Here is a 13,689-nt window from a genome sequence, read left to right on the forward strand (position 1 = left end):
TAGCAACGATACCACACTCTAAAGGAACTACATTTCTTGGCGGAATACTTCTGCCTCTTTCTGTAGCCCTGTTGCTGTTCTTTGTACTGTAAGCAAAATGAAGCTACTTCAGGGATAGAAGTAGACAAAAAGTGTCTCTAAAACCTTGGTAGTAACATAAAGAGCTGAAATGCCAGTACTGGTTCAGAACAGCAGTTATGAGAATCCGGGCACCAAATAAAGACATTTACCATAAACTACTTGTTCATTAAAAGTAAAATAAACCTTATTGTTAATATTACAATTTAATTTCTGTATTTTTTTTTAATACAAATGATGAAAAACCAACCACAGTTTATATTGGTGATTATAGACACACTAATTACAGCAAAAACAGGAATAGTGAAAAAATAAATATACACAAGATAAAAAATAATGATCGTTGCTCAGGTGGTCATAAAGTCACAAAATGATCATTTCACAAATTACAACATTTGTCAGACTAAATAGAGGACTCTGCATATGGTGATCCTTTGTTTTCGTTGAAAGTCCAATGTACAGTATAAGAAAGTACAATATATAAAATAAGCAAAGCAGGTGGTTATGAACACAGAAAGGCCCAATAATATAAAGCCGAAAAAGTGACAAAAAATATTGGCACAAAATGTGTAGCATATGCATGTATTAAGAATAAAAGTCATTCATAAAAACTCATTTTAATTATTTAATTAAGTTTAAAGGCTCAATATGGAGCAGCACTACAGCACCATTTAGTTAGACCTGCTGGATGTTTCGGTGGGTGAAGCTGTTATTTAAAAGCCTCTACAGCTGCTCTGTTAGATTGAGTGGTCTCCAATATGGTCCAGAAAGCACACAAGATTAGAATAATAATACTGTAGAAACTTAGTATTCAGCACTCAACAAGATGGTCCAGCTTCTATCAGTGTTTATGGTCTGTTTGCCTCATCACGTTTAGCTGTAAAATACACAATGAAAATTTCAGAATAGCCTTCAATTACATGTTATGATTCAGTTTAAGTGTAATAAATACCTGAATCTGTGTAGCTAAAAGTGTTTAAGTGATCCACTACTTTCCTGTGAGTGATCCACTACTGGCTCTTTGAAAAAGACACACAGGGAAAATGTGAGTTCTCACCTCGAGCTCTGTAGCATTTAACTCCCAGTATGATGGACACCAGCAGATATGGAGACACTGCCAGTAGACTACTGAGCAGACTGAGGACTGAGAATAGAGCTTGTGAATCAGACAGACCTGAAATACACATGCACAAATAATAAAATCATTAAAAAAAATGAAAGGGCCACCATAGAGCACCAACAGAGATGAACTTTAAGCAGATTGGAACAAAACCTTGTATCTCCAAAATGGTAACACTCCAAAATGGTTATAGCAGAAGGAAAAAACATTAACTTCTAATATAAGTTAATGTGGCAAGATTGTTTTTCACAAAATGTTTTTTTTGTACTGCTCCATTCATCATGATATTTAAACATAATTTGAGTTCAAATTATACAAAAAAGTAGAAAGAAGTGATCAATCACAGTACAGACTATAGTCCATCTGTTTCTCTGCATACTTTGTTAGGCCCCTTTTCCCCTGTTCCCTATTTTTTCCCTGAGTGGATCAGACACAGCGCACACACACACACACACACACACACACACACGCACACACACACACACACACTCACACACACACACTCACACACACACCCACACTCTATGTGGCCAAAGGTATGCAGACATTTCTCCTAATTACTGGGTTGAGGCATCTCAGCCATATCCATTCTTTGCAGGTGTATAAAATCAAGTACATAACCATGCAATATCCATAGACAAGCACTGGCATTAGAAAGGATCATACTGAAGAGCTCAGTGACTTAAAATGTGACATCATCATAGGATGCCACTTTTGCGACTAGTCAGTTCATGAAATTTTTGCCCTGATAGTGCTGCTCTGGTCAACTGTAAGTGATATCGTGAAATGGAAATGTCTAAGAGCAACAACAGCTCAGCCATGAAGCGGCAGACTACACAAACTCACAGAGGGGGGCTGCCAAGTGCTGAAGCATGTAGCACATAAAGAACACCTGTCCTCTGTTGCATTACTCACCAAAGCATTTCAAACTGACTCTAGAAGCTAAATCAGCATAAGAACTGTGGTCAGGAGATTAATGAAATGGGTTTGCATGGCCGAGCAGCTGCATACAAGCCTGAGTTCACTATGCACAATGCCAAGCATTGGCTAGAGTAAAGTATGAACTCTGGAGCAGTGGAAAAGTGTTCTTTGGAGTGATGAATCATGCTTCACTATCTGGCAGTCTCACAGACAAAAAATGCTACCTAATGGATGCATAATGCCAGCAGTAAAGTTTGGTGGAGGAGTGATAACGGTCTGTAGCTGTTTTTCAGGATTTGGGCTCAGCCCCTCAGATACAGTGAAAGGTAATGTTAAAGCTACAGCATACAAAGACATTTTAGACAATTATATGCTTCCAACTTTGTGGCAACAGTTTGGTGAAGGCCCTTTCCTGTTCCAGCATAAGTGTGCCCCTGCGCACAAAGCGAGGTCCATAAAGACATGGTGTGACAAGTTTGGTGTGGATGAATTCCAGTGGCCTGCACTACAATCAGCAAGGTTGGGATGTAATAGAAGATAAATATTGAGAATACTGAATATTCTGAATATTCAGAATAAATGAAGTATCTGTATTCAGTCAAGGTTACATTTTGTAAAGACAGTATTCAGAGAACAGTTATTTTTCTGAAATACTAAATGGCCACTAAATTAAAAAAAATACAAGCCTAAAAAAAAACACCATTTTTGTTTTTTTATTAGCTATTAAAAATCAGAAAGCATGTTCAGCTTCTTTACAAACTGAAGTTCCTGCTAAAGCCTGAGTAGACTGATAAATAAATGTAATGATCAGTTATTAATCTCAGTGTTACTGAGCTCTACTAAAGCCTGAGTAGACTGATAAATCAATGTAATGATCAGTTATTAATCTCCATGTTACTGAGCTCTACTAAAGCCTGAGTAGACTGATTAATCAATGTGATGATCAGTTATTAATCTCAGTGTTACTGAGCTCTGCTAAAGCCTGAGTAGACTGATAAATCAATGTGATGATCAGTTATTAATCTCAGTGTTACTGAGCTCTGCTAAAGCCTGAGTCTGTTATTTATCTCAGCGTAACTATGTGAGCTGCAGTGAACTGAAGCAGGTGATGAGAGAGAGAAATTGTAGAATTTCAGTTTCAATTAAATGAAACTTCAGATAATAATACAGTTTTGTTTACCAAGGTCTAGGGCAGGGGTCGGCAACACACTGCTCTTTTACTGCCCTGTTACAGCTCCACAGCAGAATTAGATTTTTAGGTAAAAATAAAATAATCCTCTTTTGCAGTAAAATAAAGCTCTGCTAATCATTCTAACACAGTTTTAACAATAAATGGTCTTAAACACTGGAGTTAAATGTATAACTGCTTATTCACCCTTTATCCCCGAAGTTTGGCACGCAGACTGCTCAAATAATCTCGCCTATCTACAACGATAAGGCAAAGAGAGAGATTTAAGTCAAAAATAGATAATTTGGAGATGACTTATTTGCATTTATAAGCACTCCAGCTGGTTTCTGGATACACTTAATCTGCAACGAGAAACTGTTAAACACTAAAATGCTGAAAAGCTGAAGTCACTTCTCTTTCGCCAGTTTCTTGTTTGAATTGTCCCGTTCCACCTTAAATGGTACAACAGTTAGCTACATAGTTAACTGCATTCTGGCGCCTCAGGCACCATTTAAGGTGGAACGGGAAAATTCGAATGAGAAGCAGGAGAATGACAAGCTGACTTCAGCCTCGTAAAAAGTCAAATGTTAAGAGACATTTTACAAGAAACTGCGGCTCCCAAGGTGGTTAGATTTGTGTTGAAACTCGTCAAAATGTCTCTTCCTAACCTTTGGGTTGCCGACCCCTGGTCTAGGATGATTAGCTTGGTAGTAAGATAAGGCTTTAGGTTTAAATATTTATTAAGCATCAACAGTAAAACTGCAAAATAGTATTTACTGACAGTATGATTGATCTTCACCAGTATCATGTCAATTAATGAAATCATTTAGTTTTCAGCATTTCTTTCCAGGGTTACTGGACTATTTTTTTGTATTATTTCTAAAGACTAATATAGACTCACTGTGCACTGTGATGTTGACAGGAGAACTTCTCCCTCCAGATTCAGACTGACACCAGTAAACTCCAGTGTGGGATGTGGAGAGAGAGCTGATGTTACATGTAGATCGTGTAACTGATCTTCTATCTGATAAACAATCTGACACCTTCCCACTGTGTGTGTATCGTCTCACTCTCCATTCAGTAGACTCACTCTGTCCTTTACAGCTCAGGGAGAGAGAGACATTAATAAAGTGTTGAGTTCTGCTGGGGCTGATGATCAGAGACTGGAGAAGACGAACCTGAAAAACAGAACAGGACTGACTGAAGCTGGGCCAACACTACATGGTTTTTAGCCCGATTTCAATCTAGTTTTGCCTCTAGAGATAATTTTTTGCAGTCTAAAGCAATTTTCCAGGTCGGGAGCTCAACATCAAGTTACTCTCTTTATAATTTCAAGTCTGCTGCCAGCTTGTAGTAAAATATTCTCCAGCTCTTACAGTGATACCTGCATTTCTCAACCACATATTCATCCTTAGTTTGTGTTTCTGCTATGTATAAAAGCACAAACCAGTCCAGTTTGTTTGTGTCACGTAATAACGGGATCTACTCACACTTGGAGTTTAAATTCTTTATCATACCTGAAACCGCCTCTGCAGGCAGCCTCTACTGAGGTCTGCTGACCTGCTGTTCTCAGAGTCTCTTGCTCCTGACCAGCTGGCCGCCCAGTCACCTGATTAGTCGACCTTTGCTGACCAGATCATCGAGAAAGGCCCAGCAACCTCGCCTGAGTTCTGCCTCACTGCCTGCAGTTCCTGCCCCCCCCTGGCCTTGCCCCTTCTGTGGACTGATTTGCTAGACTGTCCCTACCTCTGGACTTTGTGCCGAGTCCGTTCTGTGTTTCAGGGCTCTGTCATGGCACATGGACTGACTCCCTCGTTCTCACTTCTGCTCCACCAAGTCTTCTCTGGAGCGTCCTCACATAGACTCTCCCATTTTGAGCTGGCTCTACTCAGCTTCAGCTCCACCCTGGCTCCACCCTCTCATAACTACAGCTGCTGAGTTCTGAGCTGTGTGCTCCGTGCTTGTTTCACTAGTTACGGTATATACAGTAACTAGATTTCCTACAACACTTATTAAAGTATATTAAGAGAAAGCTCTCTCATCTGCGCAAGCCCTGCATTACTAAAGCTACGTTACTATGTTATTTACTGTACACTGTGGCTTCAGTGGCAGAAAGGTCACAGCCATCCTTTGATGCACTCCACATACCTACACTCAGCTATAAAGGTTACACTCACCACAGGTTTCATAAAAATCATAAATTTTCTAAACAACCAGGATGCGCTGAGTGAAATTAAACAAGGATCTTACAATATCACAGGATTTCCCAAGGCATTTGGCGTTACACTCAAGTTTATCTTAGCAGCCCAAAATCTATATATGTTTAATTATAATTACTTACTTCTCATAGATCTAACTTATTATGTTGAAATAATGTCTGATTTATTCAAAATAATTACTTATGTCAAAATAATCACATGCTTACTCAACAGGTTATAACACATTTTTAGTCAAAATCTCTAGCTCTATAGTCTCTAACCATGCACCCACAAGATACAAGATACAAACAAAGCAGGTGTATCTAATAAAGTGGCCAGTAAGCCTCCACATTGTATAACTACCCTAGAAACACTGACGTGTCTGATACACTCATACCACACACTAACATGCCACAACCACAGGACTAAGTCACTTCTTCACGTGGTCAGCAGTGGTCCTACAGTGGCCTCTTTCCACTGATGGACAGTGTAGAAGGGGGGCTGGTGAATTGTGCAAAAACAGAAAAGCTACAGTCAGTAAGAAGCCTAAAGAGTGCAGCTACAAGTTTATTATACCTCACAAACTGTCAATTTAATGTGTATAAATGTCCTCACCAGTGATCCACAGTGGCTGTGTGTTGCTGTTCTGAGTGTGGAAGGCTGGTTCTCCTCTCTATGCTCTGCACTTATAAACTCCAGAGTGATTCAGAGCAGCAGGACTGAGAGTGAAGGAGCCTCCAGCTTCTCTTCTACTGTCTGAGAGGAGCTCCTCATCATCTCTGTACCAGCTGAACGTCCAGCCTGTAGAGGAGTCTCTAACCTCACAGCATAGAGTCACTGAGTCTCCTTCAGTCAGCCAGCTCTGCAGAGACGCACTCAGTACTGCCTGGGCTGCACCTGACAGAGAGCAAATGCAGAATAGAAGCAAGTTCATAATTTACAAGTGATATGCTTGTTACATAGTGATTAGATTATTAAAAATAGGGCCGGTTTCCCAGACCCAGATTAAGCTTAAAAAGAATTTCCAATAATAATTGGAGGTAGTCGTGGGCCTGGAGAGTAGGGAACCAGCCTTGTGACAGGACATGACTGAAGTGCCCTTGAGCAAGGCACCTAACCTCCAACTGCTCCCCAGGCGCGGTGGATAGGGCTGTCCACCGCTCTAGGCAAGTGTGCTCACTGCCCCCTAGTGTGTGTGCATTCACTAGTGTGTATGTTGGTGTTTCACTGCACAGATGGGTTAAATGTGGAGGTGAATTTCCCCATTGTGGGATTAATAAAGGGTAACTTAACTTAAACTTATAATTCTCCAAGGACACCAAAATTTAATCCAAGATTAAGCTTAGTCTATGTGTGGGACACCAGCACTTAGCTAATGAGAACAAACCCACAGACTCACCAGACACAGTCAGTGTAACAGCATCACTGATCTCTGAGTTCTGAGAGTCACTTTTTCTTTCTCCTCTGCAGGTGTATTTATCACTGTAATACTCTGTAACTGAGCTGATTATGTACTCCTGTGTTGTTCTGTTTGTGCTGAATCGTTGATCATTTTTAAACCAGCTGTATTTCCACTCAGTGTCTCCTCCTGCCTGAATGTCACATCTCAGAATGACAGTCTCTCCTTTAAACACAAGTTTATCAGGCTTTATGGAGACCACAGCTTTAGGACTTTCTGTAACAAAATCATCTAGTGTTAATAAACTATACATAAGTTATCAACACTTTTGCTGAAATTAATTCAGCTAATCATTCTGTATAGATATGTCTGCTCATCTGCAAATGAGACAGGTTAGTTTACACCGTTATTAATAGTGACTTAATTAGCACTAAATGTAGCCCACAGTATTCACTAATTAATCAGTTGAAAGAAAAGAGAGAGAGGGAGAACACAAGACTAAGAGTTTTTGCCAGATCTCTCAGTAAGGAGAACTGTCCAACTTTTTGAATAAGATTTCAACATTTCATTTAGTCTTAACTTGTCTAAAGGGGGACAGTCAGATCTGGTTATTTTTTAATAGCAGGAGCCAGAGCATCGAAGAAGCACAGCCTTCACTGTCAAAGTCATTTCAAAGAAAAAGGATAGGAACAATAAAGTTTAGTCTAGTTTATTTATTTATTTTCCCCCCTATTTGGAAATCATCTATAAATTTGAATTTACTAAATATTATTATTCATATTATAATCATTATAGTTATAATTAACATCAGTGCAGCTGAATTATCAGATAGATCATCTGTAGATCTTCAGCACTATGTAGTATCACTTAGCAGAAATGTCTCACTTGCCTGTGACATTTACCCAGAGTGCATCACTGTACTGTGTGTAGTAGGCTGGGCTTCCTCTTGCAGCTCTGCACCAGTACTGACCTTCATCAGAGACACTAACTGATCTGATGGTGTAGAAGTGAGTTTCAGTCTTGATCTCATTCTGAGGATTCTGTGTGTGTTTTAACCAGTAAAACCTCCATCCAGCAGATTCATCCAGCCTGCACTCCAGAATCCAGTTTCCTGTCAGTGCAGCTCCTTTAAGGCTTGATGTGAGTTTAGGTTTGGGTCTCACTGCTGTTGGAGATGAAGAACACAGGCAGGCCATGAAATCACACACTGCTTTCAGAATGTGTAATAAGAACAATAAATCATAATCATAATGAATCCTCAGATCTTTGACAGTACATCATCTCCATCCAGACCATACGCATGTCCAGCCCATTTCCAATGCTAAAGAATTGCTACATCAATCATACTGACCATGGTAAGGCAGAGATTCCTGTCTATAACTACAGTTAAAGAGAGCTGTTCAGCCAAAACTACTAAGCTATTTAATAACTAAGTTCATTTTAGTTTTGGAGTGAATGGTGGGTCAGAATGATGTGCAAAGCCTGTAGTAATCTGCAGCAGTGTGCTGTATTCTGTTGATCAATACCTTGAAAACAGAAATGTTCACTCATATTACATGAATGCATACAATAAATGCATATGGATACTGGGTCCAGTTTAGTATATTCAGTGGCTTCTCTTTGTAATGCTGAAACATTACTATATTCAATTCAATTGTTCCAGAGAGAATTATTCTGTTATTCCTGTTAAGAAAGAAAATTTGATCCAGTTTTTAAATTGTTCACAGCTGCTGTTCCAGCTTATACACACAACCTCATCACTCCTTAAACATCTTAACATGTTCTTGTACTGCATCTCCCACTTTGTGTCTGTAAACAAACTCTGACAAAAGTTTCATAAAGACTCCAGCTATTGCTATGAGCTCATGCAGTCAGTGTTTATGAGATGAGCTTCTTCATCTCGTTCTTAAGTACAGACATGTACAAAAGTTTGGGTGCCTCTGATCAAATCAAGTTTTGTTGATTTTCTGAGTGAAAATAAGTGAACACGTCCTCTACAGTTACATAGTCTGTGCAAAAGTTATGGCACATTTTGTGTCATGTTTTATTTTTTCCAATTTGGTAAACTCATTAAATAAATAGAAATTGTGCACTAAAATTCAAATTAGATATTTAAGTGTGTTCTCTGTAGAGGACCAACAGAACATTTAACTTGATCATGGGTGTTCAAATTTTGGATTTTTGTACAGGAAGATGGGCGTGCAGTAATAATGCTCCTCTACACTATCACTATAAGAAATAGAGAAAGATGAGACTCACCTGATACAGTCAGTCTAACAGCATCACTGGTCTCTGAGTAGCGCGGCTCTGTTGACTTTGTTCCCTTACAGCTATAATCACCTTCATCAGACTGATCAACATTAGAGATTTCATATTTCTTCCTCCTTTCAGCTTCACTGAGACGTTTATTATTCTTAAACCACTCGTAACTCCAGACATCTCCACCTTCTATGTCACATGTGAGAGTGACTCTCTCTCTGATGAACACATGCTCAGCTGGCTGCACTTTCACTTTAGCCTTTGGTCTCTCTGTTCACAGAAGATAAATACTTAAATACCCTCTCTAAAGACACATGATAGCCTCAAAAAACATAAAATTATAGGATGATGTGGAAGAATTGCATTAATTTTACAGAGATTCTAAACTCTAAAACAGACGTACCTCTGACTGTAATCTTGACTGGATCACTGTAATCTGTGTAGGTTTCTCCTCTGCGTGCTACACATTTATACTTCTCTGTTCCTGTATTAGACACTGTTATATTGATTGTGTTGGTGTTTTCATCTACAGCAGGCAGATGATCTGATTGAGAGTTTTTGTACCAGAGAAACTTCCATCCAGTGAGTGAGAGCTGCAGTTTACATATCAGAGTAACAGTGTCTCCGGTGTAGACGGCCCTCTGAAGCTCCACCCTCACTGCTGGTTTGGGTTTTTCTGTTGATGTGCAAAGAAGTTATCAGGGCTGCTTTCACCTTTACAACATAAGCAGTAGTTTAAACATATTAATCATGTGCTATGTGTTTAATGAGATGAGTGTTCCTATGTCTTATGACTGAATTGTCCAGCATCCTCTGTAAGAAATAACATTTATGTTTTAATAAAAAACATTTTTAATTTACATGATCTTCTACCTACTGACAAAGTCAGCTTAATTTTTCAATGTTCCAATGCACAGCGCATGTAAACACATAAAGCATACATTCGTTTAAAAAGAGTAAAAAAAAAAAAAGGTTTTTGCCATAGCAATCTATAAAATAGGAGCAAATGATACATGCAAATATATGTATTCATGAATGCAAAAATTCCAGTAAATGTGGATGATTCACCTTGAGTTTGTCCATAGTGGATGAGTATAATCAGCACTAAAGTAGGGAAAGGGACAGAGGACATGTTGCATTAATGTGAAATATTAGCAGCTATTACAGGCAGAATGAATGAGTGTGCTCAGGTGAACAGTGTTACCCTCCTTCACACACAGTGTCATACCTTTATCTTAAATCAATCTGCATATTTCATCAAAACAACACTCATTCGTATTTCTCATTGTTTCACATGCTACAAATTCTGTCAGTCTCTAACTATAAAACTCTTTTTCTTTACAAACTAAGTGACCTTTTTTCCTGTCTATTTGTGACAGATCACTGCCAGACACTGCCAGGCACTAAAAGGTGTGGAGTTTCACAGCACACCTACAACTGTAGCAGTGGTGACTGCACTGTTCACCTCAACCACGGTTACAACTGCACTGTTTAAAACCACTAGCACTACAATTGCACTGTTCAAAACTACCAATATTACAACTGAACTGTTCCAAACCTCTGCTGTTTCAAGTGTACTGTTGCAACTGCACTGTTACAGCCATACTGTTCACTACTACCACTGCTACAACTGTACTGTTACAGCTATACTGTTCAAAACCACTGCTCAAACTGCACTGTTACAACTGCATTATTCAAAACCACCACTGCTACAGCCATGCTACAGTGTAGAAGTGGTAGTCACTACTACCACTGCTACAACTGTACTGTTACAACTGCACTGTTTAAAAACACAACTGCTACAACTGCAGTTACAACTACATTGTTCAAAACCACCATTGCTACAGCCATACTGTTCACTACTACCACTGCTACAACTATACTGTTCAAAACACCACTGCTACAGTGATACTGTTCACTACTACCACTGCTACAACTGTACTGTTACAACTGCACTGTTCAAAACCACCAATGCTACAATCATACTGGTCACTACTACCACTGCTACAACTGTACTTTTACAACTACACTGTTCAAAACCACCACTGATACTGTTACAACTGCACTGTTTAAAAACACAACTGCTACAACTGCACTGCTACAACTACATTGTTCAAAACCACCACTGCTACAACTGTACTGTTCAAAACCGCCGCTGCAAAAGCCATACTGTTCACTAATACCACTGCTACAACTGCACTGTTCAAAACCACCACTGCTACAGCCTTACCGGTCACTAATACCACTGCTACAACTGCACTGCTAATACTACACTGTTTAAAAACACCACTGCTACAATCATACTGTTCACTACTACCACTGCTACAACTGCACTGCTAATACTACACTGTTTAAAACCACCACTGCTACAATCATACTGTTCACTACTACCACTGCTACAACTGCACTGCTAATACTACACTGTTTAAAAGCACCACTGCTACAATCATACTGTTCACTACTACCACTGCTACAACTGTATATTGTTCAAAACCACAGCTGCTAAAGCCATACTGGTCACTACTACCACTGCTACAACTATACTGTTACAATTGAACTGTTCAAAAACAACACTGCTACAACTGCACTGTTATAACTACACTGTTCAAAACCACAGCTGCTACAGCCATACTGTTCACTACTACCACTGCTACAACTGCACTGTTCAACACCATCACTGCTACAATCAACACACTTCACTACTACCACTGCTACAGCTATACAATTCATTACCACTGTTAAAACTACTGTTCACCACCACTACCGCTACAACTGCACTTCTCACTACCACCACTGCTAAAACTGCATTGTTCCCTACCCCTACTGCAACAGTTGTACTGTTCACTACTACAACTGCTACAACCACACTGTACCCCACCAACATTGCTACAACTGTACTGTTTACAGTTTTTAATCAATTAAAAATCATGACTTTCATCAAGTTAATTTAGCACAACCTAATAGTCTGAAATAGAATGTTTTTGGTAATCCTCTCATTTTCCCAAACAACTTTATCTGCAAATCTAAAGTCTGAAAAACATTCCTCTAGATTCACCCTGAAGACTGAAAACATCTTTGCTCACTAAGTTGTGCAAAATTCAAATGCACATTACTTTAATGACCCTAAAAATCAGATAAAACTGTTTGTTTTTTTTCTTTTTGACAGCAATGATATATACCTTATCGTGTGCACTCTGTCTGTAGGTACTGTCACTCAAAACATTTTTTCATAACATGGTAGAGATGGAGCTCACACATCGAACTTCAAACTGGAACAACTTAACTTCAGCATCTTCGATATAAAAGCTTAGCTAGCTGAACTAGATTAACAAAATCGAATTACTTAGAGCTTCAGACTGTATTTAAACAACTTCATACAGCATCACTGACTCTAATGAAGATATAAGCAAAAAAACATTTACTTACAGACAGTCACAGAGAGTGGACCAAGCTCCATCCTGTTTCAGTAACGACTCACTGACTGACTGACTGGTCAATGGTCTGTGTTAAACACTCAACATTTCCTGTGTTCTTGCAGTCGAAGCACTGAGAGAGAGAGAGAGGGAGGGAGAGAGAGAGAGAGAGAGAGAGAGAGAGAGAGAGAGAGAGAGAGAGAGAGAGAGAGAGATACTACTTACTAAATATTAAGCCTTGAAACTAATAAATGATTAATATGTTCAATGGGTAAAAACATTTTTCAAATACTAGTTTGACCTTCCAAGTTAAATATACAGCAAATAACACACATCAGGGATTTTACTGTTTCAAGTGATTTTAGGCAAAAAGTAGGAGTTCTTCATCTAAACAACTGTTTAGTAGCCAACAGAAACTGTCCAATGAAAGAAACAGAATTGAGGCATTAGAGGATCGTCACCGATTCTGATCATTTACATTAAATAATCAGTATTTTAGGAGGCATATTCATGTGCAGTGGTCTGAAATAACACTTTCTAGATTAGTGTTTGTTAGTCCTGCTTGTGATGACCCCATCCCTGCAGTTTAACCATTTCCTTTCATGAACACACTGATCCAGCTCATGACAGGCTCCATAACTAGTTCATAAGCTGGATCAGACGTGTTGAGGCAGGGAATAGTTGAAACTGTGCAGGACAGTGGGTCATGAAGAGCAAGGAGCACTGCTTCTATCCTTTGAAACTGTTTATGTTCATGTATATAAATGATATGGCCAAAAGTATGTGGACCCTTCACCATCACACCCATATGAGCTTGTTGGACATCACATTTCTAAACCATGGGCATTAATATGGGTTTTCCCCATTTGCAGCTACAAAAGCCTCCACTCTTCTAAATGGAGGCTGTAATACCCTCAAACGGATGTGACTGAATGTAACCATTCAGTCAAAACATCACTTGTGAGGTCAGGCACTGATGTTTGACGAAAAGACCTGGCTTGCAATCAACTTTACAGTTCATCCCAAAGGTGTAAAGTGGGGTTGAGGTCAGGGCTCTGTGCAGGCCACTGGGGTTCCTCCACACCAAACTTGTCAAACAGTGTCTTTATGAAGCTCGCTTTGTGCAAAGGGGC

The 13,689-nt window shown here is 39.2% G+C and overlaps 1 protein-coding gene across 3 annotated transcripts; it reads right to left on the reverse strand.

The window, feature by feature from the left end:
• Positions 1–430: 430 nt before the first annotated feature.
• Positions 431–12,677, reverse strand: LOC118826544 (leukocyte immunoglobulin-like receptor subfamily B member 3A). Of its 3 annotated transcripts, XM_036597537.1 has the most exons (10): positions 12,570–12,677; positions 10,212–10,247; positions 9,547–9,819; positions 9,144–9,413; positions 7,774–8,049; positions 6,885–7,160; positions 6,101–6,382; positions 4,189–4,465; positions 1,136–1,252; positions 431–955 (listed from the first exon to the last, which is right to left on the reverse strand). In XM_036597537.1, the coding sequence occupies exons 1-7, from the start codon at positions 12,598–12,600 to the stop codon at positions 6,159–6,161; spliced, it is 1,386 nt and encodes a 461-aa protein (XP_036453430.1). In that variant the 5' UTR covers positions 12,601–12,677; the 3' UTR covers positions 431–955; positions 1,136–1,252; positions 4,189–4,465; positions 6,101–6,158. The 3 variants fall into 3 exon arrangements, with proteins under 3 accessions (XP_036453430.1, XP_036453431.1, XP_036453429.1); XM_036597538.1 differs by lacking the exon at positions 4,189–4,465; XM_036597536.1 differs by having other exon boundaries at positions 4,189–6,382.
• Between the last annotated feature and the right edge of the window lie 1,012 nt (positions 12,678–13,689).

The sequence above is a fragment of the Colossoma macropomum genome, unplaced genomic scaffold (assembly GCF_904425465.1).
Source record: "Colossoma macropomum unplaced genomic scaffold, Colossoma_macropomum, whole genome shotgun sequence".
Classification (NCBI taxonomy): Eukaryota; Metazoa; Chordata; class Actinopteri; order Characiformes; family Serrasalmidae; genus Colossoma; species Colossoma macropomum.